General features: G+C 40.8%; 1 protein-coding gene across 18 annotated transcripts in view; it reads right to left on the bottom strand.

Annotated features, from left to right (window-relative positions):
• Positions 1–26,898, bottom strand: part of LOC137371950 (nck-associated protein 5-like) — a 693,455-nt gene that overhangs the window by 391,315 nt on the left and 275,242 nt on the right. For 14 of the 18 annotated variants that reach the window (XM_068035093.1, XM_068035090.1, XM_068035092.1 and 11 more), the window contains one exon: positions 19,830–19,963. The exons of 3 other annotated variants lie outside the window; for them this stretch is intronic. In XM_068035093.1, the coding sequence (XP_067891194.1) occupies positions 19,830–19,963 (134 nt within the window). Of the gene's footprint in view, positions 1–7,133; positions 7,551–19,829; positions 19,964–26,898 lie in introns of those variants that run through there. One more of the 18 variants, XM_068035095.1, reaches the window with a different exon arrangement.

Raw genomic sequence — 26,898 nt, 5'->3', positions numbered from 1 at the left:
GCCCCACCCTTCCTTCCCCAAGTACCCTCCCCTGCTCCTCATGCACCCGATCAGCCCCACCCTTCCCTCAAGTACCCTCCCCTGCTCCACATGCACCCGCTCAACCCCACCCTTCCTTCCCCAAGTACCCTCCCCTGCTCCTCATGCACCCGCTCAACCCCACCCTTCCTTCCCCAAGTACCCTCCCCTGCTCCTCATGCACCCGATCAGCCCCACCTTCCCTCCCCAAGTACCCTGCCCTAATTCTCCATGAAGCCCCCACCCATGCCTTCACTGCTATCCCCTGAGAAGATTTACTCTTGCTGGTGGCAAGCCTGGAGGCAACATCCATTCCAATGCTGGCGTCAGTTTATCAGATGAGTTCGAGAGAAGAGCACAGACCTGAGAATCAACTGCACAAATCCAATTGCTGCACACCACATTGAAACATTCATGAACGGGTGGGCAAGGGAATCTCATTCACCATTCACTTAATCTGGCAGGTAGGACTAAATTGTAACTATGTGTAGGGTAATGAGTATTCATGTTATTTAAATGAATAGAAAGCTGCAATCCGCCACCACGCTGGGCGAACCCTGGAACGCTGCTAACCTGCCACTGACTTAATTTCTCTAACATAACCCACCATCGGGAATCCAAGAAAACCTCCCACCTAACTAGATCACCCCATACCCCACCTAATCTGCCGTGGCAGAGAGCATAAAATTCCCCCCACCAACGCCCCCAGTGTGTCTTAAAAGCTGCTGCAAGATTCAGTCACTCTAATTCAAGCCCACTACACAACCAGTGCCAGTTTAGTTGCCTGACATTGAGACATCAGTAGCATTAAAAACATCAAGATGGAAACAGACATAAAAGTCACGGTGTTACCAATGGCATCCAAGTGGGTTTACAAAAACAATAATGGTTTTGAGCGAAGAGTGGTATGTAGAGATACAGTGCCTAAAATTTGGTGATGCTCATTCAGCTTCCAACCCAAACCCGACCCGAATTTGGTGATGCTCCACAATTCCTTCTCCTTACATTCCATTATCTCATTAATGTTAATAATGTAATGAATAATATTCCTTAAGGAAACATTCAGAAATGCAGAGTAAAATGAAATAAGGACAAGTAGGGAAACACTAGTTTAAGTTGGAAACAGTCCTATTTATTTTTAATTCAATCTTGGGATATGGACATCTCTAGCAAGGCCAGTATTTACTGTCCACCTCTTGTTGTCCTCGAGACGACAGTGCTAAGCCGCCTTCCGGAACTGCTGTAGTCTGTGTGGTGGAGGTATTCCAAAGTGCTGTTAGGTAGGGAATTCCACAGACCTATCCTGGTTGCAAGATCCCAATTGCATTTTTCAGTTACAAAAGGACAGAATATATGATGTGCACACTCGATCCAGTTATATCAGGTGTTGAGCAATCTGATTAGCTGTTTTTTTTTAAAGAGACCACCGGAGGTGGTTCTCAAAAGGACCCAGGAAACTTTCAAACTGTTTCTTTGGTGGGCCGCAGAAGTGCCCCTGTTGGGCACACCAAATAAATTTACAGCCTCCCGCCAGCACCCCTTAGCTTAAAGCATGGCTACCCGACCAGACCTGACGACATGCACCTGGTTCGAGTCAGGTCGGGTCTCTCTTCCGGGTCCAGCATTCGGGCTCAGGTCAGGTCGGGCTGCAGGTGGACACAGTGCTGCCTTGCTCAGAGAGGGAACTTCTGCACGATTCTGCAGGAATAGTCTGCTGCTGGAATGGAGGAGCACAACATTTGGACAAGGTACGTTTGATATAATTAACTTCATTACAGTAGTCGGGTCCGGCGCGGGAAAAAAAATCAAAGGACTCGGGGCCCGGGTCGGGTTTGGGTTGGATGTGGTCGGGACAGGCCCGGGTTGGGTTTCAATTTCATACCCGAGCAGGCCTTTACCTTAGCTGCTAACATGTTATTGAGGCCTGAACCTCAACGTGGTTCGAACCTCACATTGTTGTGAGTGGCCAGTTGGAGCAGCCAGTCCACAGACTTCACACTCATTTCAGGTGCTGCCAGAAAATCATTCCCTGTGCTTGATGCTAGAAGAGATCTAGTAGTATGTGCTATAATTCAAGGTTAATAAATATAATGATTTATCAAATTGACTAAAGGGTGAGAAAATATTTCCTACTTGTAAATTAGCCAGCTTAGTTATTAAACTTCCATTTTATTGAAAAGTTCAAACTTGTCGATATTGCGTGATTATATTCCATACAAATAACTGCAATAAGCATGCCACTGGGAGTCAGAACGGAATACTCCCAGCATGTACCAAATAAAATACAACTGATCTAAAATCCTGATAAGCTGCTACACAGCAGAGATGGTATATAACTACAAGAATATTTTCTTATGGTATAATCTGTATTAATATACACATACACTTGCAAAACATTAAAGATTGTTACTGTGAATTTGGATGATAGTTCACGTCTTTAGTTTAACTGGTTCATTCTTGTGAATGCTGCTCCTGAATCACTTTGGCCCAGGAACCGTCAGCTTCAATCCACATCATTACAATGAGTTACCGCATGGCATGCTGCATAGTAGCGAGTTACAAAAGAAAAAGGAAGACTGTGGCAGAGGCCTGCCAGGTACAAACATAATTCTGGGGAAATGACCTACATTTCTACACAACTCTAGGAATAAAACATTGTCTGATCTCTTTCCTTACATTCTGTAGCCTTTAACTAACTTGCTTAAACTTGTTCTACGGAAGAAGTTTTTTTTTCCCCAAATTTAAGCTTTTACTTTAAAGTGGTACAGGGGTAGAATTTCCTCTTTAGCACTTCAGCATTAAATAATTGTCTAGATGGAGTGCACAGAGAAAAATTGGGTAGGGAGCATCTCTTGCCCCAATACAGTCCACCTGATTTTCCATTCATTAATTTAAATGGATAAAATATTGGGTGTCCCACATTCTACTCTCTGCAAACTTGAGGTCATTCAAAACTCTGTTGCCCTGTGCTTGTTGATTTGCACTGACTCCCAGTCAAGCAATTCTTCCATTTTAAAATGCTCATCCTTGTTTCAAATCTCTCCACAGCCTTGCCCCTCCCTATCTTTGTAATCTCCTTCAGTCCTATAACTTGACCTTCTTCCAGATCTCTGCGCTTCTCTATTTCCAGCCTTTTGACGATCCCCATTTTTAATTACTCCATCATTGGAGACTGCCTTCAGCTACCTAGGCCCCAAGATTTAGAATTCCTCTCTATATCTCTCCGCCACCACTCCCCTCTCCAACCTGTTTCTTCCTCTCTTTCCTTCTTTGAGGGCATTCCTTATAGCCTACCACCCTGACCAAGCTTTTGGTCAGCTGGCCTAACATCGCTTAAGTAGCTCAGTGTCAAATCTTGTTCCATAATGCTCCTTTAATGGGCTTGGGCATTTTATTTTGTTAAAGGTGCTATGTAAATAATGTTATTACAGGCATGTGATCCTCCTCACTCAATGTTCCCCTTTGCACCTATGGCCAAGCATTAAACAGGAAAACAGTATCTGAAATGAAATAATTCATTAATATTAACAGCATTGAAAAAATAAACCATGCATTTCATTTTGATTTCAATATTAAAAATTCACAACTGATCAACCTCAAGAGGCAGCATGATTGTTCACAAGTCAATGAATGAACTCAGATTCAAGGTTATAAAACAGTGGAACAATTGACAATGCTGACTGGGGACTTAAGACAAAGAAAAAACTCTATCTATCAACCACATACAAGTTGTTTTAATATTGGTTCTGTGCCACACTCTGACTGCCAGCTCTCAAACCTCTGATCCTATTCAACCTGCAGCAACCCCAAAGATAAGCTTACCCAATTCACTGAGAATGGTCATCGTGAAGATCTCGGGGGTTGGGATGGGGAGGGGGCTGTGGTTCCCAGTTGCTGACCATAGTGAATTTAGTGAGTTTATTTTGTGACCGTCACCAGCCATGTGAGACCTGCATTATGTGAGACCTGCATTACATGGCAAAAATAAAAGTATAGAAACTATTAAAAAAGACTAACTGGAAAAACTGATGATCATCCAAGAGGTGTGAGCTATTAGTTAGAAGCAGACACAACTAGCTAAACCAGTGACCAAACTGAATAGTCTGAGCAAAAGAGAGATTGAATCAATGGAGTTTGCCAAACATAAAACAAGATACAACACACACAAAGTGGAAATCTTAAAGATTTTGATTCTGACTGCTGCTCTGATGCCATGGGTAGAGGCTGAGGAAGAAGGGGAGCAGCAAATTACTTACAAAATAAAGAGGAACCATTAGCTTTTAAAAGAAAGTGGTCATTAAACAGGTTTGATGGCAATACTTCAGCGTTCAAAATTGTACAGTTATATTTTCGAGTAAGAACAATGTCTCAAATATAGTCAGAACAAAACTGTCAATGAATTGTACCATGTTGCCAAAACTTTGTAACTTCCCTGTGTCAGTTTGATCAACTTTGTTGCCTAGCAATATCATCCCACTGGTACAGCTGCGGCTTGTTATAACAAACAAGTTAAGAGTATCCCCTTAGTCCTTGAACGAGTCTGAATGCAGTATTTGTACAGCTAGAATAAGATTCTAATTCAGTTTTTTTTAACCTCAAAGTTCATATGTATATATATTTTAAAAGAATGAGGCAAAAGTTCAATTACTGGTCTGTGCTCAGTTAGCTAATCTCAGTCATGATGACTGTTGGGTCCTATAAATGGACCACTAAACTAGAAGGGGAACAATGAGAAAGAATTCCTGTTCTTTATTGCTATCCAGTGGCTCCTTCTGAATCATGCACATACGTGGACATTTCCTCTTTTCTGTTTTTAGGTTTTAACAACCTATCAAAATTGTGCCTGGGTATGATTTCTCTAAGGGAGTGATCAATACCTTGGAAGTCGGGGGAGAGGGAGATGGGGGCAGGAGTGAGGTGCTGTTGAGGGACCTGGGGATCAGAATGGTGTTTATGCCAGGTACTTATCTTTTTCTTTATGTAGGAGATGTTTAGGATTAATTTTCCCTGAGGCAACTAGTGCAGGCTACCTCAGGTGTTACAACAGGGACCTGAAGCAGGTGCTGGGTCCTTTATTTGCCGACATAACACCTGCTTCAGTTGTGGCATGCCTCTTTTGTTTTTACCCAATATAGCAGATGCCACACTTTTGGATAGAAGTGACCGCGTACTTTCTGCCCACCATTTCGGTGCCTTAGCAGGCTGCTAAGTGCTTGAAAAGTGGGTGCACATGGCCCAACATAACTCCCATAGAATAGTTTCTTGGGTGAAAATACCATATGATAACCAATGCCCGTGGAACCATACCCAAGAACAAGTCAGCATTTTCACGAGAACGAAGGTAAGTGGGGGGAAACTGGAGCTTAAAAAACAAAGAGCAAGGAGTTTAGTGTTGAATTTCTTCTGGCAGTTGTGAATAACAATTGAACGACCAGGAATTAATTCATATGAATGCATCACCCCAATTAAACTATTTGATGACGTGACAATAAGTGATTTATACTCCTGTTGTAGTGTACATTTTTGACGCTGAAGCCATACAGTTAAATCAAGCTAGCTTCCAAACGTTTTAGGGTGCATTCAGACTATAACCCTAAGGCTGATGTAAAAGCACTTTGCACTTGTCACTGAACTAAAGGGCAAATCTGGACTGAAACAGAATGAAAATCCCTGAAGAAGGAAATCTGAATGCCATTTTGCTCCAGCGACACTAATGTTCTAGTGTCCATGCACACTTAGCCTTCCTCAGTGCCATGCAATTTTCACTGTGGCATAAACAAAACCACCTTCAAGAGGTGCACCAATGTTTTTCTCATGCCCACCCCAAAATAATTGCAATATTAACTTATTTACATGAAAATCAAAACACAAATGTCCTAAACTTATGCTGGTCCTCTTTTATTGTTATCTGATTAGCAAACTGCATTTAGCAATTGTAAGAGAAGAGCATTAAGATTCCTATGAAAATTATATGCATGTGCACAGTGTTGTTTAGGATATAGCCAGTTGCTAGGGTACAAAATCAATATAAGTGGCATTGTACTTGTCCAAGTACAGTCGAGATCATCAGAACTAATAAAAAATAGAAATTGCAAATACGCTTATGCATGGCTGAAAAAAAAACTACAATGTTTAAAAACCTGACTCTTAAATGAAAATTCTTGTCTCTGTAACAAACTGTGTTAAGTTCATCTCTAAAGGTGCTATGAAAGATAGTTTTAAAATAGATTGAAATAACATAAAAGTGCCTGTCCCATCCTCAAAACTAGTTTTCAAGCCTACAACAGATTGCAAACAACCACCAATTCACTACACAGATACAAGTCCCTTGCTTTTATTTACTTTTGAAACAAAGTACAGAATAAATATTGAGTCTGCATCTATATGGAATATTTTTGAACAGAATGAGAACAAAATGTATGAGTAGAACAAAATGTATGAGTAGAACAAAACGTACGTGCATCATAAACTCAACACAGCAATCATTGTGTTACATTTTGAGGAACTGCACAACACCTTTAAAAAAACGGATTTAGTATTGAAACTAAACACGTTTGACAGAGGAAGTCTGGCTCTCCACAAAAGCAGGAAGTTCAGATTAAAAGTTACAGGCATGGGGACGAATATATCTCCTCAGCCAAACTGCTGTAAACTGTAATCAAACTCGATTGGTGTCATTAATTGGATAAAGCACAAGTGCATTACATTTTTTTTTTAAATCAATTGTTTTCTGGCACCATTGTTCAATGCTGCTCTTTTAGTATTTGTAAACTACCATGTTTACATATCTCTACAAATGCTGATCTGATCTGTTAAGGTTATATTTGCTGTTTTGTTTCTCACTGTGAACTCGTGCTTATTTTTACTGGCAGATTATTCTGGGAAATCTAACCAGTGAAGGGAGAATTATCCAAATTTTCACAGTCTGAATTCTCAGTGAAGGTTAGCAGCATTTCAACAAAGAATTACAACACATTTAATAATCATTAGAGTTAGAAGCCCCAGATATTTTTAAACCCATCATTTTAACACAACATATTGAAAATATCCCATATTAAAAATATTTTATGACAAACAGATAACCATTGAAGGTATTGTTAGAAATCTCTTACTACCTGCAGACAGCCTCTCTCAGCTTCAGCCTAAACTCAGGTTCTTCTGTGAGGAACATCAGTGAGATTGCCTTCTTGTATGGGTTCTGAGACAAAGTCAGTACAGTTCCCTCACTGACTGGTACAAGTGACTTCTTACAAAAGCTGCACAAGAACTGATCTGCTTTTTTTTTTACATATATAAAAAGGAGCATTAGACTGGTCTCATACTGTGCAACTTAAAATTAGTCCACATGGAGCTGTCATTACTCATAAATTTCAATTCTATGCAGAACATATGGGATAAGCTATACCAACAGTTTCATCCCCCTTCATTCTTGTATGACAGATTGCTTCCAGCTATATAGCATGTGGTATTTTGCACTTTTAGTGGGAAGGATATTTCTTTCTCGCCAAACATTTGCAAGCATCTGACCTGCATCATCATGGAGACAGAATCTCTCTTTAATCCACTGCCAAATAACTCGTCGCTCAAACCCGGAGCCCTGCCTAAAACAGGAAAGTTAATCATGTGATGAGGAAGGGGTCCCTCCCTTCTTTTCATGATAAATAATCTCATATGAAAGCTACTTTCCTAATAATGCTACAATTGATAAATTGTAAAATATAATCATATCAGGAAACAAAATTTGCTCCATGGATTCAATACACCACTCAAGGCAAAAAAAAAAGACATTCAAATCATGAAACAAAGCAACTCCAGCAGGGATTACTCAAGGAAAAAAAAGCAGCATGGGAATCAGACCCATCTTTCATATAAATCGACAGTGCCTCAATCATACAGGACAGTGAACTGTTATGGGCAATGGCAACGTGTTTCAGACATATACGAGGAGTACATTAAAGAAAACAAAAAAATCTTTTAAGCATCACCAGACTAAACAGCACTCTAACTGGTATTTTTTTCAATCAATTCTAGTTCAAATCTTCAGATGCCTTCTTAATGACTTTAATCTAAGACACTGTTACATAATATATACAACCAGAGCTATGTTACAATAAACATGATCATTGCACTAAAATTAAAGATTTTAAAGGATTTATCACGATTTATGGAGTATCAGAAGACAATATTAGAATATGTTGTTCCTTATTACTACATTTGGATCTCCATAATATAATTGGAAAAATCTGGAATTCTGTTGCATACCTTGCTCACGATTTATGTAAATTCACCTAGTAATAAATATAATTCCATTTTCTGAATTTCTACATGTTAATTAACTATAAACTTGACAAGATCACACAGATTACAAGTATAAAGGAATAGATAGATATGTTATTGTTCATTTTGCATGATTTAACACTTGTTAATGACTGTTCTCCACACTTTTTGCTCATCATCATGAGGGATGTTAAAGCTGCAGAATTAACCATTTCCATTTGGAGAAGCCAGTATTGTCTTCAAATAGTCTTAAGTCATGTCTAATAACGTTACATGCAGTGTAAAACTACCTCTACTCTGCCAAAATAATGCACTTCAATAACATCTCACTCAACTCTACTGAACAATTGTGACATTTTTCTACTTCTCACAGCAGACTGTCAATTTAGTGCCAAATTAATAGCAATATTGTGCTGTGGGTCCAACCATGCTCAATCAAATTTCAATTGATACTCCCCAAACTCACATCATGTAGAGCCCATAGAAACAGGGCTGGATTTATACAGTCCCCGTGTATGGAACCCTATATAAAATTCACCATAGCTATGGCTGTCAACCCTCATGGATTGTGCAAAGATCTCCAGGAATAAAAGATTAATCTCCCAGGCACTTCTCAAGAAACCCAGGATAAAAATCAGTAAGACTGCTTTTTTCCACCTCTAACATAATCAGACTCCAATCCTGCCTCAGTTCATCTAATGTTGAAACTCTCATCTATGCCTTTATTACCTCTAAACTCAACTATTCTAATGCACACCTGGCTGGTCTCCCATGTTCTACTCTCAGTAAACTTGAGGTCATCCAAAACTCTGCTGTCTGAGTCCTAACTCATGCCAAATCCCATTCACCTATCACCCCAGTACCTGCTCACCTACACTGGCTCCTGGTTAAGCAACATCTCGATTTTAGAATTATCATCCTTGTTTACAAATCCCTCCAAAGGTCTTGCCCATCCCCATTTCTGAAATCTTCTCCAGCCCTTCAACCCTCCGAAATAGCTGTACTCCTCTAATTCTGGCCTCTTGAGCATCCCTAATTTTAATCACTCCACTATTGGTGGCTGTGCCTTCAGCTCCCGAGGCTCCAAGCTCTGGAATTCCCTCTATAAATGTTTTTGCCTCTCTAGCTCACGTTCCTCTTTTAAGACATTCCTTAAAACCTACCTCTTTGACCAAGCTTTTGGCCATCTGCGCTACTATCCCCTTATGTGGCTCAGTGTTATATTTTGTTGTATATAATGGCACTGAGAAGCACCTTGGGAAGTTTCATTAAGTTAAAAGGTGCCATTATTCTAGTTATCACATAACATCACACAAAAGATCCATTTGTTAAAAGTCTGTTATCGTTAATGTTTCCGATTTCTATTACATTAAAAAAATACAAGCACTACATTACTACAGTCAAAGCCCATATTAACAAAAATATTGCCATCTCCTTCAGTCAAATTAAACTCCATTAAGCTAGCTAACATTCAATCCTTGCTAAAATTAACAACTTTTTTTATACATAGCTAGTGACATGACTTTGTTTCTGGCATTATGACAAGCCTCTTCTCTCTATTGATTCTGCATTAGTGTAAATAATGACGCCTCACTACAGAACAGAAAGTGGATATCTTTGTCTACAATCCATCACAGCTGCAAATATACTTTACTCCTTACTGCACTTTTAAAGCTTCCTCTCCTGAAAGCAATAACCCATGAATCTGCAGTACTCTGGTACCTCAGCCAAGTGGCTTTTATCTATGGGCGCCTAAACAGTCAATCAAGGGAGGCATTTTACCATGGGGGTGCATCAGAGGTGAAAATGAAAGTATTATACTGTGGATGCTGGAAATCTGAAATAAAAACAGGAAGTGCTGGAAATACTCAGCAAGTCTGGCAGCATCTGTGGAGAGAGAAACAGAGTTAATGTTTCAGGTCGATGACCTGTCATCAGAACCCTGGATCAGAGCTGAAATTGATTTTTTTATTTCCACACATACACAAATCCCCCCCTAACCCAGCTATACTGAAACCAATTGTAGCCACCCTACTGGTGGTCCAACTGGCATCAACCAACTCAGCAGAGACCGGAAATTGAACTTGGAACCTTTCTGATCTGTGTAGATCAATAAAACCACAAGATAAATTTATCCATTTACCCCTAAATGCTTTTATGCTGGAGGAGTTAGTTCCTCTTTGTTGTATAATTGTATACAGCACAATGAAAACATATTAAACTGAACAAAAGTATATACATTTTGTGTTTGTTAGTATTTACTTTATATTGCAAAATTGCAGCAGGAAACTACACATGCTGGAAATGGAGGTTGGTGATATCTAAAGCACTGTAACCTGATTCTCCAACCCACACACTCTGCAAATGCAGCTCCTCTCTGGAAGACCGAGATTACGGAATTATTCCTAGCATGCCATAGATTTCAGAGACGGTCAAGTCAAATGAAACATAAGCAGCCATGTTGTCATTAGGCTCCTAAGACATGGTATAATCAGCAGTCAACAAGGCAACTTACAGTGAAAAGTTTTAAATGTCAATATCTAGTGCTTTTCTGGTTCTCATCTTTCATTGTGTCTTAACCAGGCTTTTCATGTTTCTCTCTTCTGTTTAGTCATTCAAGTTTCACATCTTCTCTTACTTCTCCTTTACCTAGTTTCAGCTATTTTGTTTTGGGGCTGCTAGAATTCAATTCACATGACCAACTTAGTTGGATGGCGCATGTGCTCTTAGAGATCTTGTGATATTCCTGACTGGACCCAGGTGAACAGGAATTTTTCTTTCCATGTTACAATGATATTCATTGCATTCTGATGAAAGGTTCCAGCCAAAATGTGAACTAATTTTTTTACTTTCAGGTGCTGACTAACCTTGTATTTCCAACATTTTCTATTTCCGTTAATAGTCTAGTCATGTTTAATATTGCTAGAATGTTTTAAATTTGACTTTTTTGTTGAAGAAAGTATATACTTATGTGCTGGCAAGATCACATTCCATGAATTTGAGTCTGCACATTTTCAGTTTATACATTTGTAATATTTTTATACAAGTTAAGTGGGAGCAAAAAGTTTATAATGTAAATGCTGATTAGGAAGTACAGAGAAGAAAGGCCATGAAGAGCAAACAGTAATGTTTTCCACATGGTCAATGCTCCAGAGGCATCTGAACTAGCCTTGGGCAAACTTTGCTTTTTTCTCTGCAAGAAACACAGAGGTCAAGGCCTCGCTTATGTACGGTAGTAAGGAAGTGAAGTTCAAGAATACCGTATGCCAGCTTGATTATGCTAATTGCAGCCCACTGCTTTCATGCAGAGATAGATACATACTGACATCAGTTCTTAAGTCCTTTGTTCATGGTGTTTGATAAATCATATTTAAAGCTATGTCTGGTGCATTCAGATTACTGGAACCTTTCAGAGTCAACTAGTTTGTCACTTTTTATTAAGAAAAATGATTAATAACCCTATTCAATAAACAGCCATGCCACTCAAAATGTCTGCATTGTAAGGTTGCTCTGCTTTTAAGGTAGAAATTCATTTTGTGAAAAAGCACAAACTAAGCAAAGATATCTGGTGAATGACAAATCTTAATTTAACCAATATGATTGCTATTATCTCCTATCTAAAATCTGTGCATTATTCAACAGTTCTGAGATTCTTTTTTAGATGAATGAATGATTTTGTTGAAAAATTATTTTTTGATATATATAAAATGGCATTGATATTGGAATACAGAGTAAAATTTCAAAATTTGCCTATGATGCCAAACTTGAAGGTGTGGAAAACAGTGAGAATGATACCAACCACCTGCAACAGGACATAAATAGGCTAGTAGAATGGGCAGACAAGTGGCAGATGGAATTTAATACACACAAAACTGAGATGATGCGTTTTGGCAGAATAGATAGGAAGAGGCAATACAGACTTAATGCCACAGTTCTAAAGAGTATGCAAGGACAGAAAGACTTGGGGATTCATGTGCATAGATCTTTGAAGGTGGCAGGAAATATTGAGTCATTAGCAAAGCATATCGGTTCTTGGGCTTTTTAGACAGCGATACAGAGTACAAAAGCAGGGAGGTTATGCTGAACGTCTATGAAGCTCTCGGTAGGCCACAACTAGAATAATGCATCCAGTTCTGGAAACCACATTTTAAGAAGCATGTGAAGGTCCTTGAAAGGGTGCAGAGAAGATTCACCAGAATGGTTCCGAAGATGAGAAATGTTAGCTGCAAGGTCAGGTTGGAAAAGCTTGAAGTAAAGGAAGTTGAAAAGAGATTTACTAGAGGCGTACATTATGACAGGTTTAGATAAGGTAGATGAAGAAAAGCTGTTCTCTTAAGCTGGGTGCAAGGACTAGGGGGACAGAGAATTAAGTTTTTTGGGCAAGAGATGCAAGGGTGTAGGTGAGGAAGAACATTTTTTACACAATGAGTGATAATGACCTGGAACCCGCTGCCGACATGGGTAGTGGAAGCGGAGACGATGAATGATTTCAAAACAAAATTGGATGGGCACATGAGGGAAATAAACTTGCAAGACTGTCAGGATAGGGTGGGGAAATGTGACTGACTGGATTGTTCAACAGAGAGCTGGCATGGACTTGGTGGGCTGAATGGCCTTCTTCTGTGCTGTTCTGGCACAATGAGCCTATGATGTTACAAAAAAATACAGAAAAACATACCACCAGAATAATCAATAAAACATTTTGCAGACCATTAATGATTTCTATGGTGTGGAATAAATGTTAAGAATGCAAACAATTTTTGCTATTGGACACAAGTGCTGGATGTTAGCTGTAACTAATGTAACTATGACAGGAATTCCACCGGTCCACATACTTGAGCCTTGGCAAAAATTATTTTGATACATTTCTGCATTAAACCATTACTCTAAAGTTGATTCATTAATAAGATTTTTTAAAAATTAACTCCCTTTATACTTTTTACATATTGACACTGACTTCCTCCTAATTTGAAAGAAGTGAATATGAATCAGATATCACTTTCATGCCAAATGGAAAAAATCAACTGGGAACACTGCTGTGTTAAGAAATTCTGGTCAGATGGTCAGATATATCACCTCATTCTGAGCCACATCTTTAATTCCTTGACAGTAAGTAATGAGAGCAAAGTACCAAATGTACTTCAAACTAAGGATTGAGTAAGCAGCAGCTAAGAATGTCTAAAATCCAGCATCTTCATGTATAGATCTGTCATTTCAAGTGGGCCTGTAATAATGTTGGCCTTTGTGGTGACCACTGCACAAGAAACTTGGGAGATGAATTTCAACGGCCCATTTCTCACCTGAAAAATAGACAGCCAGTAATTAAAACTTGGGTTGGGTGAGTTGCCAGTGTGGGGGGCAGCGGTGATACAGTGAGAGGTGGAACACCTCAGCCACCTCATTGGTGCCCAAGACTTAACTGATGCAATTTTCAGACAGGCCTGTAAATGGTCATACAGTCTTCCAGCTGAAATGGGCTGAAAGCTGATTAAATATGTAAACTGAAGTCCTGTGCCAGTCATAAATCTTCGATTGCAATTTTCGGGTCAAAATGCGTGGAGTGTGCACAGTGCAAGCTCTGCCCAATTGTACCAAGCGTTGAGCAGCCACACTGGCTGTCTTTAAAAGGTCACTCGTATACAGCCCAGTAAGCATTCAAATTTTCTTTTGATGGAGCCACTGATGCAGCTTTTGTTTTAAGTACTGTTCTGAGACCTACTCACAGTTGAAGAGTGGACAGTGATTCACCAGGTAGTGGTGCCACTGAGGTACTGTTGGGAAATACTGAGAATAGCCCATGAGATTCCAATGGCCGAGCATGTCGGTATCAGAAAAACCCAAGCCAGCATCGGACAGCATTTTCACTGGCCACAACTCCACAAGGATATGGTAGAGGTCTACAAGAGCTGCCACACGTCAGGTTGTGGGGAAGCCTCAACCTGCAATAAAACTTGCACCCCTAATTCCCAAACTGGCTTTTGGGGAACTATTCAGCAGAGTGTTGGGAGATTGTGTGAGGCCCCGGCCGAAAACAAGGGAGCTACCATTATTTTTTCACCATTATGGATGTGGCTATTCGATTTCCAGAGGCTATCCTTCTAAGAACTATCTCTGCCAAGATAGTGGTGGAGAGGCTAATCCAATTCTTCACCCGATATGGGCTGCCTGCTGAGATCCAGTTGGACCAGGGCACAAATTTTATGTCCAATATTTTTCAAAAGATCATGGGAAATCTGGGCATAACCCAACTAAAGTCCTCAGCCGACCACCCACAGTCACACGGGGCTTTGGAGAAGGACCACCAGACCCTAAAGACAATGATCAGGGCATACTGCGATGAGTATCCCCATGACTGGGACAAAGGGCTGGGATTTCTTTTGTTTGCTACCACGGACTCACCTAATGAGTCCACTGGCTTTAGTTCCTTTGAATTAGTTTATAAACACAGGGTGAAAGGTCCTCTAAAACTAATTAAGGAGAGGTTTTTGGGACCCATGGGCAAATCTTCCCTGTTAGGCTACATTTTGCATGTTCCGAGAACAGCTCACGAGATCCTTTGCAGTGGCTCAAGAACACCTAAAAACCTCCCTGACAACTATGAAAAGACAGGCGGATAAAAATGCCAAGGCCAGCACATTTCAGCCCGGAGACCATGTGTTAGTGCTATTACCAATTCAGGGAGAACCATTGAAAGCCCTGTTCAATGGCCAGTACAGAGTAGTAAAGAGAATTAGCAAGGTGAATTATATAATTGACACTCCAGATCATAGGAAAAAGCAAGGGCTGTGCCACATCAATATGTTAAAACGGTGTCACAGCCGGGAAGGGGACAAACAAGCATAAGTCTGTCAGGCAGTCAGGAAAGAGAAGGGTGAAAGGGACAGTGAGGACGAGGTCGAGGGAGGCCTGGAGGAATCCCAAATCGAACCTCCTACCGTCCGGTTAGCTGACACTGAAATGTTAGGGAAATTAGACACCGTGTTCTCCAATTTAAATGCAGAACAGAGAGGAGACCTACCAAAGCTGCTCACGGCATTTGGAAGGATCTGCAGGGACAAACCAGGGTGCACAACCCTAACCCTACACAATGTGAATATAGGTCAGACCACTCCCATAAAACAAAATCCCTATCGTCTAGGTCCCAGGAAACTGACCCAGTTTGGGAGGAAATTCAGAATAAAGACCTAGAAATTAAAGATTTAAATTCTGAAGGGAGACACAGAATAACTCATAAGCCAAAGGAAAACCCTAAGCCCAAGAAGGTATGTGTGGAGGAACTGTGGGCCATGCTGGACGAGCCGGAACAGGACGAGATGCAGGACGAAATTGATATGTGATCTCAAGCTGCAAGGAAACAAATCCAGCGCTGGGTTAAAATACAAAATGACTATGAAGCACTTCAAGGCAGGTTTAAAACTTTGTCTAACAAAGTGTGTTACGATGTTATGATGCCATTTGGCCCACTTCCATTTATGCCAGGACAGTGAATCCACACAAATGAAGGCACCATTTTACTAGGTGACAATTGGTTTGCAAAGTGCTCTGCAAAGCAAGCTGTTGGCCTGGTAGAGCACAAACCATGTACAAAAAGCACTGGATAACCTTCACAAAGCTATGAACAACTTTGAATCCAGGGTTGAGTTCACGGATATAGTGAAACTGGAAAAGGAAGGTATTGTAGAAATACATGAGGAAATTCAGTATATGCTGAAGCACAAGCTGACTGAGCCCAGTCAAAGCAGTTGGAGTTCCCCAGTTGTGCTCATGCCCAATCCTAATGAAAAAAAAACTACAGTATGGCCATGACAATGAGACTGATGAGTGTGAGAATGCAATTTACTTATAATTTGCGACCTCAATTAAATGTTCCTGTTATCACATTTCATTGTGTGTGGTGAGGAGGTGTCACGCCAATGTGCTTTGTTGAATGATAATTTTCTTCAATCCTGGCAGCTTAGGGTGGCCACCTAATTTGCAACATTGTATCCTACAGTGTAAGGCCTGAGAGGAGGGAGACGAAGTGTCTGCTCATTTCCCAGCAAAAACTAATACCCAGGTAGTTTAAGGGAACTTTAAGTTCAAGATTCTTTTTCTTTTAGCAAGAAGAAATGCTGCGAGGTACTATGCTTGAATGACTGAGTGACTGTCAAGTGACAGGCCTCTCCCATCCGTGGTTTTAAGCTTGTGTTTCTTTGCAGCAGTGGAGAAACTTCTGGACTCTGACATGTGCAGACCCAAGTGGCAGTCCTTCTCTCTCTATTTCAGCATACAAACTACGAACTCTGCCTACTGACTGACCACCTTTGCATACTCTGGCTACAATCGGAAATGCCTTCGAAGAAAATCATCTGCATCGCTGTCTCCAAGAGATCCACAGAACCAGTCATCTACCTCTTCAAACTAAAAGTCTCAGGTCCAGTGAATTCAGCTGGAAGCCAGCCGAATTACCAAACGGCACAGACTTTTTGCTATGGAGTCCAACTCAACAAATCTACCTTTCCCCACACTGTAACCTATTAGTGTGTTTAAACCTCTAGCGTGTGTGGGTGAATGAATGAAAGTTGGCGCATAGTTTATTATTTTCATTAGTTCTGTTTAGGTACAATAAAGTTAACCTCTTTCTTTGTTAAACTCAAGAAAACCTGTCTGACTTGGTTCTGGTTACGATCATAACAAGAACCAAACACCTACTGAATTGACCACTTTAAGAAAGAATTAAACCTGTTGTGATCAAACAAGGAGAGGTAAAAACAGGAAGCCCTTCAACCCCTCCTCACTTGACCATAACACTACATATCATAATTTATCGTGATATTCAATATCAGTAATTTTCCTTGGGTAGGAAAAGTCAACAAACTGGAAATGAAAATAGCTGTCTCCTGATGTCATGTTGGTGAATGAGCAACTTTTTGTGTTAATTATTTTTTCAACAGGTATAAAAGAAACTGAGTGTTGCACAATATACTGGAAATGTTTCCAGAAAAAATGAAATAGGATTGCTAAATCTTTCAATCTCAAAGAAACCAATGAATGAGAGAATTGACTTTAAATATTAAATAAACAGGCCTGAAACTCAAGGGACCAAGGATAAGTGTAACAATGCTCCTGTAGTGGTGAGGGTGGGAGGGATGGGTGGGCGATGTGGGGTGGAAGCAGAATTTGGGGCCTGGATCCAGAAGTGTTCCATCACTTCTTGGGCTCATTATATGCAAATTAGTAATGCAAATATGTCAAACAATCCATTTCTGTCAGTTCCGCCCACTGCAATGCCAAGCATGCCTTCAACTTATTGGCATTGCTCCAGCAGTAATTCTCAGAGAAGTGAACTCTCTTGCGTGTACTTCAAACAAAGACACCTTCCACCCTCATTTAAGTCATCTGCCCACTATAAGATGCCTTTTGTCAAACTACACTTCCTTTGAATGGTGCATCACACAGCTATTGCAATGATGCCCTTGACTCTTTACATTAGGAATGCAATCAAACAGACATTGAAGAAAATTATAGGATGCCCTGAACTGAGTGAGTATGGGAATGCCGAGAATGCAGACAATCTGGTCAAATGCAAAGAACAAGAATTGGCATGGATGCCACAAACAGGCGTTTGAAGCACTGAATGTAAACCACTGCATTTCTGCAGTTACAAAGACCTGATAAGTTATGGCCGCAGATAAATAATTTGACCAAGTTGACCATGTGCTATTAATAAATTAAGGAAAACATTCATTGTACATTTAGGTCAAATCCACGTTCAGATAAAATGCGCTGTCTAATTCCTTAACACTGATTTCAAAATAACACATCAAGAGAATTAGTTGAATGCCTGTCAAGTTTTTGTGGGAATAGTTGCTTATCCAAATTAGTTTTGGTTGAAATTTTTCATATGAGTCAAGCAGTAACTAATGGCTGAAACAATATAAGCCTGAAAAGCAGCAATGGAAAGTAAAAAGATGCTATCCAGGCAATCCAAAGCCCAGCTGGATCTGTACACCCTTATGAGATGGTGCCAACTCCTAGTAGTGTTAAATATACCAGCACAGATACATCAGACAGGCCTATTTGATTAAACTGCTAAATTCAATATGTAGTAAAAATGAAACTTTCAACTATTAGAGAGCTAAATGAATTATTCCATTTGCCCTCTGGCAAATGTTAATTACTCATTTTTCTCCAGACCACATATGGAAACTTCTCTCCACAAACAAGAAATACAGAAAAACAGCAGTACACATTACTCGCTGGACCATCAGCAAATCAAAAGTCAATTGGGGCTGGTAGAATCATAACCTTAACTCCACTATAGGTGTGCATTAAGTCCAAGTACATTTCTACTTGATGCATGCTGAATAATGCAGCGCTTGAAATTATGCAACCCAAAACAAGAGGAAAGTGCAACAAAAATTGATAGCATAATTCAATGAAGATCACACGTCTCATTTGTCAGCCCCCTACAGTCTCACGATGGCTACGAAGTCTAAAACGCCTGAGGCGTTTCCAATAGCAGATATAGTAGTTTAAAGGAGCACTGCCATCCTACTGGGGTAAGTGAATTGATGGACAATTACAGTAAAAGCTTCCCAGATCCTCATAAATGAATTCTGGCCCTGGGTGGAGAACATGTCCATTGATTAGGAATGCTCAAATCCTGTAAGGGGGAGAATACTCCAAGACTTCCCCCAAGACTTCTCAGGAGTTCAGACCAAATACCCAACCTATCTACCAAGAAGCCCCATCGCAAGGCAAAATGCACTATTATATTGCCATCGAATTGGCAGATACCCAGACTACTAGGTTCATCGTGGTAGATGGAGTAAGCAATTTAAGTTTTAACTAAACTAACCCATTCATTATTTTCAAACAAAGTCCATAGACAAACATGGAATAAACAAACTAATTTTAATATACCATTAATAAAAATCCTCATGCAAGATGTATTCCCATAATAGAAATCTAAACTGGGTAAACTATGGCATTTTTATTAATATTGGAATTATGGTCAAATTCAATTTAATTCAATATTTTCTGAAGCCAATTTGAGTTGGTGCTAATCTTGTAGGTTATACAGATGACTAACAAGACAGTTATCCCCTACAGCATCTAATGTGGATAGGTGTAAAAATGTATATTTTCTATTCTTGTTTTAATTTTAAAGCAGACCAGAAAGTTTGGCAGAAAGTACAGAGTGAATATAGTGCAGGTGACATCATAGTGGAGATATCAGATTGAATGTGTTAGCAAGACCGCCTTCAACTTATATACATGTAGAGTCAAATCAGCACCAGAATCAAATCTACCCTAAAGTGAGCCTGGCTAAAATCAGCACAAATACATTAGTTTAATTCACATAATGTTATCAAAAGTTGGATTTTGCTAGATATTAGATTTGATCTGATCTAAATTTCTTAGAAGAAATTAGGTATTTGAACCAATAAAAGAGTCGCCAAAACACATGTCTTTGACAAAATGCTGTAGATGTAACATGTGGTTCACTACTTAAGTGGTTTGATTACACATCAATATCAGATCATTCTTACCTGGCAAACTGTTCCTGCAAAGCTTGCATCTGAGACGTACTAATTTCAGACTCCAGTGTAACTTCACGTAGTCGCTTTTCAGTTTCAAGCCTTAAACATCTTTCTTCCTCCAATTCATCCATCAGCTTTTCACACTTGAAAATGCAATGAATTTCATGTAAGAATATCTCATAACGAGCTCCATGCATAAAAGACAACTTCAAAAACCCAAAGGATTATCGCTGAATATTTATGGTCATTTTGTTGATTTTATGATTAGATAACAAATTAATAAATCTCTTCCATTAAGCTATGCCTTGAACAGATGCCGAGAAGGAATTTACATGAAGGGTACTCTAATTACTCATAGGGTGTTCTTGAGTGATGTTAGGAACAGCAAAAATGTGATATAGGACAAGATGAAAGGCCTCCCACAATCATTGATAACGTCCAAAAAAGTATTTTTAATTGTAAACAGCGTAAACCAGCATTTGCATTAGTTAGTGGAGAAAGTTTGAACATATTTCTTACTGAAAAATAAACAGAACAGCTTAATAACATGAAATTATGGGAAAATTGGCCTATGAAATACAAGACTGTAACTAGCAGCTAACAGAATAGATTCCCGCAACCCCGGACAGCACGCTTCTACCTCCTTCCCAAAATCCACAAACGGGACTGTCCCGGCAGACCCATTGTGTCAGCCTGCTCCTGCCCCACTGAACTTATTTCTTCCTATCTAGACTCTATCTTTTCTCCGCTGGTCCAGTCTCTTCCCACCTACATCCGTGACTCTTCTGACGCCCTACGTCATTTTGACAATTTCCAGTTTCCTGGTCCCAACCGCCTCCTCTTCACTATGGACGTCCAATCGCTCTACACCTCCATCCCCCACCAGGATGGTTTGAGGGCTCTCCGCTTCTTCCTGGAACAGAGGCCCAACCAGTCCCCATCCACCACCACCCTCCTCCGCCTGGCTGAACTTGTTCTCACATTGAACAACTTCTCCTTCAACTCCATGCATTTCCTTCAAGTAAAAGGTGTCGCTATGGGTACCCGCATGGGTCCTAGTTATGCCTGTCTTTTTGTGGGATATGTTAAGCATTCTTTGTTCCAGTCCTACTCAGGCCCCCTCCCCCAACTCTTTTTCCGGTACATTGATGACTGTATCGGTGCCGTTTCCTGCTCCCGCCCCGAACTAGAAAACTTTATCAACTTTGCTTCCAATTTCCACCCTTCTCACCTTTACATGGTCCATCTCTGACACTTCCCTTCCCTTCCTCGACTTCTCTGTCTCCATCTCTGGGGATAGGTTGTCTACCAATATCCATTATAAGCCCACCGACTCCCACAGCTACCTCGACTACACTTCTTCACACCCTACCTCCTATAAGGACTCCATTCCATTCTCCCAGTTTCTCCGTCTCCGACGCATCTGCTCTGATGATGCTAACTTCCATGACGGTGCTTCTGATATGACCTCCTTTTTCCTCAACCGAGGATTTCCCCCCACTGTGGTTGACAGGGCCCTCAACCGTGTGAGAACCCATTCCCCGCACCTCTACCCTCACCCCTTCCCCTCCCTCCCAGAACCGTGACAGGGTTCCCCTTGTCCTCACTTTTCATCCCACCAGCCTCCATATCCAAAGGATCATCCTCCGCCATTTTCGCCACCTCCAGCGTGATGCCACTACCAGTCGCATCTTCCCCTGTCAGCATTCCGAAGGGATCGTTCCCTCCGCGACACCCTGGTCCACTCCTCCATTACCCCCACCACCTCGTCCCCGTCCCAGGGCACCTTCCCTTGCAATCGCAGGAGGTGTAATACCTGCCCATTTACCTCCTCTCTCCTCACTATTTCAAGCCCCAAACACTCCTTTCAGGTGAAGCAGCGATTTACTTGTACTTCTTTCAATGTAGTATACTGCATTCGCTGCTCACAGTGTGGTCTCCTCTACATTGGGGAGACCAAGCGCAGACTGGGTGACCGCTTTGCGGAACATCTCCGCTCAGTCCGCAAGCAGGACCCTGAGCTTCCGGTTGCTTGCCATTTCAACACTCCCCCCTGCTCTCATGCTCACATCTCTGTCCTGGGATTGCTGCAGTGTTCCAGTGAACATCAACGCAAGCTCGAGGAACAGCATCTCATCTACCGATTAGGCACACTACAGCCTGCCGGACTGAACATTGAGTTCAATAATTTCAGAGCATGACAGCCCCCCACTTTACTTTCATTTTTAGTCATTTTTTCTTCCTTTTTTTTACATTCCTTTTTACATTTTTTACAATCTTTTTTTGCATTTATTTCATTTCATCTTAGTTTGTTCAGTTTGCTTACCCACTGTTTTTTTCAGGTTGTTTTTCTTCAGGTTTGCACTTGCTGCTGTTCAATATTCAATATATTCACACCTAATCTGTACTAATGCTTTGTCTTTCAACGCACCATTAACATATTGTTTGCCTTTGTTCCGTGACCTTTTGGTCAGCTATGTGGCCTGGTCCAATCTGCACCTTCTCCTTTGTTATCTCTTGCCCAACCCCCACCTCACTTGTTTATAATCTGTGACTTTTCTAATATTTGTCAGTTCCGAAGAAGGGTCACTGACCCGAAACGTTAACTCTGCTTCTCTTTCCACAGATGCAGCCAGACCTGCTGAGTGAATCCAGCATTTCTTGTTTTTGTTTCAGATTTCCAGCATCCGCAGTATTTTGCTTTTAGAATAGATTCTGTATTACATTTATGTACCCTTTTGTTTTCATTTGAAAGGAGAGAGAAAAATAAAGCACCAGAGAGACAGAAATAAAAATAAGATGGGATTTCTTAAGAACAAGTCAATTTTAAATGGGTAAAGACTCCTCTCAAGTTTAATTTTCCATCTGGTAATTTTATTTCCTTTTTTACTCCTCTGCTGCTGCCTCTTTCTGCCATTTTGTTCTTTTTCAGCCATGAGTGGCATGGCCAATGTTAAAATGTAACTCTGACAGGCGGCCCCTATCTCCAGAGTAGGACTCTCCTGTCAATTTTTCTCTGCTACTTGAAAGATCTGCCCTGCAGAAAGGCACCTCCTGCTGGAGAATCAAACTGTTGCATTAACAGCAGTAAGGGAAGTATCTGCAGATCAAACAATTCAGGCCCCAAACTGATGGAGGGAATATGATGCAAATAGCAGGACTGAAAAAGACTCCAAAATGGGGAAAGAAAACAAGCAAAAGAGATAACACGGAGAAAAATTATGAATAGGAATTAAAAAGATAATGATAAATCAACACACAGCCTTGGCCTGAAATATAAAATTTCAAAACTAGGAAGCAGCACCTGAAAAAGGTAGTAATCGCCAGATTACTTCCAGTACCACACACACAAGTGAGTATAGAAACAGGAGGACAGAGCAGATGAATGTGTGCCTAGAGAGGTGGTGTAGGATGGATGGCTTTAGATTCCTGGGGCATTGGGACTGGTTCTGGAGGAGATGAGACATGTACAGGCCAGACAACTTGCACTTGAACAGAGCTAGGACCAATGTCCTTAGGGGGCAATTTGTTGGGGAGGGTTTAAACCAATTTTGCAGGAGTGTGGGAACTAAGAGGTAACAGAGGAAAGCGAAGGTTCACAGAGCATTGGGAGAGACAAATAGCACCAGCGTAGGAAATAGTCAGGTATTTGGTGGGGTCAGAGTAAGATGGAATGTAGTAAGGTCTAAATTAGGTTTACTGTGCATGAATGAGAATGCACAGAATGTGGTAAATAAGATTGGTGAGCTGCAGGCACAGATAGCCACTTGACATCATGATGTTATGACAATAATGCAGACTTCGCTCAACAAATGGCAGACTGGGTACTAAATATTCCTGGATACAAGCTGTTCAGGAAAGATAGGGAAGGAAAGAAGAAAGGAGGGGCACTGATTAAGGAGAACGTTGCAAAGCTGGAGAAAGAGCATGTTGTAGAGGGGTCAAGGACAGAATCTATTTTGTTAGAGCTAAAAAATAACAGAGGTACTATTACATTGCTGGATGTATGCTATAGGCCACCAACTAGTTGGAAAGATATAGAGGAATAAATTTGCAAGGAAATTACAGAAAGGTGCAAGAATTAGAAAGTAGTTATAGTGGGGGACTTTAATTATCCTAATATAGACTGAAATCTTGTTTCTACTTCTTCTTTGGCCTCCTTGTCTCGAGAGACAATGGGTAAGCGCCTAGAGGCGCTCAGTGGTTTGTGCAGCAGCGCCTGGAGTGGCTATAAAGACCAATTCTAGAGTGACAGACTCTTCCACAGTCACTGCAGATAAAATTGGTTGCCGGGGCTGTTACACAGTTGGCTCTCTCCTTGCACTTCTGTCTTTTTTCCTGCCAACTGCGAAGTCTCTTCGACTCGCCACTCATTAGTCCTGCCTTTCTGGCTGTCCACCAGCTCTGGCGATCACTGGCAACTGACTCCCATGACTTGTGGGTGATGTCACAGGACTTCATGTTGCGTTTGCAGACGTCTTTAAAGCGGAGACACGGACGGCTGGTGGGTCTGATACCAGTGATGAGCTCGCTGTACAATGCGTCCTTGGGGATCTGAAATATTATTAGTATAAAGGGCACAGAGGAGCAAGAGTTTCTAGAGTATGTTCAAGAGAATTTTCTACATCAGTATGTTTCCAGTCCAATGAGGAAGGAGGCATTGCTGGATCTGACTCTGGGGAATGAGATGGATCAAGTGGTTCAAGTATCTGTACGAGAACATTTGGGAGATAGCAATCATAGTATTATAAGGTTTAAGTTGGCTATGAGAAAGGACAAGGAGCAATCTGGAGCAAAAATAACTAATTGGGAGACTGCCAAACTTCAATGGGTGAAAATGGATCTGGCCCAGGTAAACTGGAATCAAAGTTTGGCAGGCAAAACTGTAACTGAACAATGGGCTACCTTTAAAGAGGAGATAGTTTGGGTCAAGGTACATTCCCATGAGGGGGAAAGGTAAAGCAGACAAATCCTGGATGATGAAAAAAATAAGAGTAAGATGAAGATGAAAAAGGGTGCATGTGACAGATACCAGGTCAATAATACAATTGACATCCAGGCTGAAAATAGAAGGTTCAAAAGGGAAGTGAAAAAAAAACATAAGAAAAGCAGAGAGGGGGTATGAGAAGCGAATGGCAGCTAAAACAAAAGGGAATCCAAAAGTCTTCTAAAGGCATATAAAAATGGTAAAAAAGGTGTTAAAGAAGGGGATTTATACATGGAGGCAGGGGGTATGGCGGAGGTGTTAAATGAATACTTTGCATCAGTCTTTACCAAGCAAGAAGATGCTGCCCAAGCCATAGTGAAAGAAGAGGTAGTTGAGAAACTGGATGGGCTACAAATTGATAAAGAGGAGGTAGCAGATCAGCTGGCTGTTAGTAAGTCACCAAGACCAGATGAGATGCATCCAAGGACACTGAGGGAAGTAACAATGTAAATTGCGGAAGCACAGCCCATAATCTTCCAATCCTCCTTAGATACAGGGGTGGTGCAAGAGGACTGGAGAATTGCAAATGTTACACCCTTATCGAAAAAAGGGTGTAAGGATAAGCTCAGCAACAACAGGCCAGTCAGTTTTACTTAGGTGGTGGAACAGCTTTTGGAAATGATAATTTGGGACAATATTAACACTCACTTGGCCAAATTTGCATTAATTAAGGAAAGCCAGCACTGATGCGTTAAGGGTAAATTCTGTTTAACTAACTTGATTGAGTTTTTTGATGAGCTAAGAGAGGGATGATGAGGGTAATTCAGTTAATGTGGTGCACATGGATCTCCAAAAGGCATTTGATAAAGTAGCACATAGCAGGCTCATCAGCAAAGTTAAAGTCCATGGAATAAAAGGGACAGTAGCAGCATGGATAAAAATTTGGCTAAGAAACAGGAAACAGAGTGTAGTGAACAGTTGTTTTTCGGACTGGAGGTTCCCCACGGGTCAGTGTTAGGACCACTGCTTTTCTTAGGGTCAGACTCATTTACGGCACAGAAGACGGCCATTCGGCCCATCGAGTCCATGTCATCCCACTCCCAGGCTCCATCCTCGTAGCCCTGCAAGTCTATTTCTCTCAGGTGACCATCCAGCTTCCTTTTGAAGTCATTGATTGTCTCCACTTCCACCACCCTTGTGGGCAACGAGTTCCAGGTCATTACCACCCACTGCATAAAAAAGTGCTTCCTCATAGTTTCCCAGCATCTTTTGCCCAAAACGTTCAATCTGTGTCCTCTAGTCCTTGTACCATCTGTTAATGGGAACAGCATTTCCTTGTCTAACGTATCTCAGAAGTGTACAAGATTATGACGGGCTATTAAATTTTCTATTAAATCTATTAAGTTTCTTGATATATATTAATTACCTCGACTTAATGTATGGGCACAATTTCAAAATTTGCAGATGACACTAAACTTGCAAGTTTTATGAATTGTGAGGAGGATAGATACACTTCAAGAGGACATAAACAGGCTGGTGGAATGGGCAGATGAAATTTAATGCAGAGTAGTATGTAGTGATTCATTTTGTACCAAAGAACAAGGAGGCACAATATAAAATAAAGGATACAATTCTAAAGGGGGTGCAGGAGCAGGGGGACCTGAGGATATAGGTGTACCAATCATTGAAGGTGGCAGGGCAGGTTGAGAATGCAGTTAATCAAGCATATGAGATCATGAGCTTTACAAAAAGGGGCATAGAGTACAAAAACAAGCAAGTATGATGAACCCTGTATCAAAGACTGGTTCAGCCTCAACTGAAGTAATATGTCCAGTTCTGGGCACCACACTTCAGAAAGGATGTGAAGGCATTAGAGAGGGTGCAGAAAACATTCATGAGAATGGTTCCAGGCATTATGAACTTCAGTTATGCGAATAGATTAGAGAAGCTGGACTGTTCTCCTTGGAGAAGAGAAGATTAAGAGGAGATTTGATAGAGGCGTTCAGAATCATGAGGGGTCTGGACAGAGTAGACAGGGAAAAACTATTCTGGTTACTGGAATGATTGAGAACCAGAGGATGCCACTTTATTTATTTATTTATTTATTTTTATTTAGAGATACAGCACTGAAACAGGCCCTTCGGCCCACCG

This window comes from Heterodontus francisci, chromosome 7 (assembly GCF_036365525.1).
Source record: "Heterodontus francisci isolate sHetFra1 chromosome 7, sHetFra1.hap1, whole genome shotgun sequence".
In the NCBI taxonomy this organism is placed as follows: Eukaryota; Metazoa; Chordata; class Chondrichthyes; order Heterodontiformes; family Heterodontidae; genus Heterodontus; species Heterodontus francisci.
Note: the sequence above shows the minus strand (reverse complement) of the source record. Positions and strands in the feature narration are given on the sequence as shown.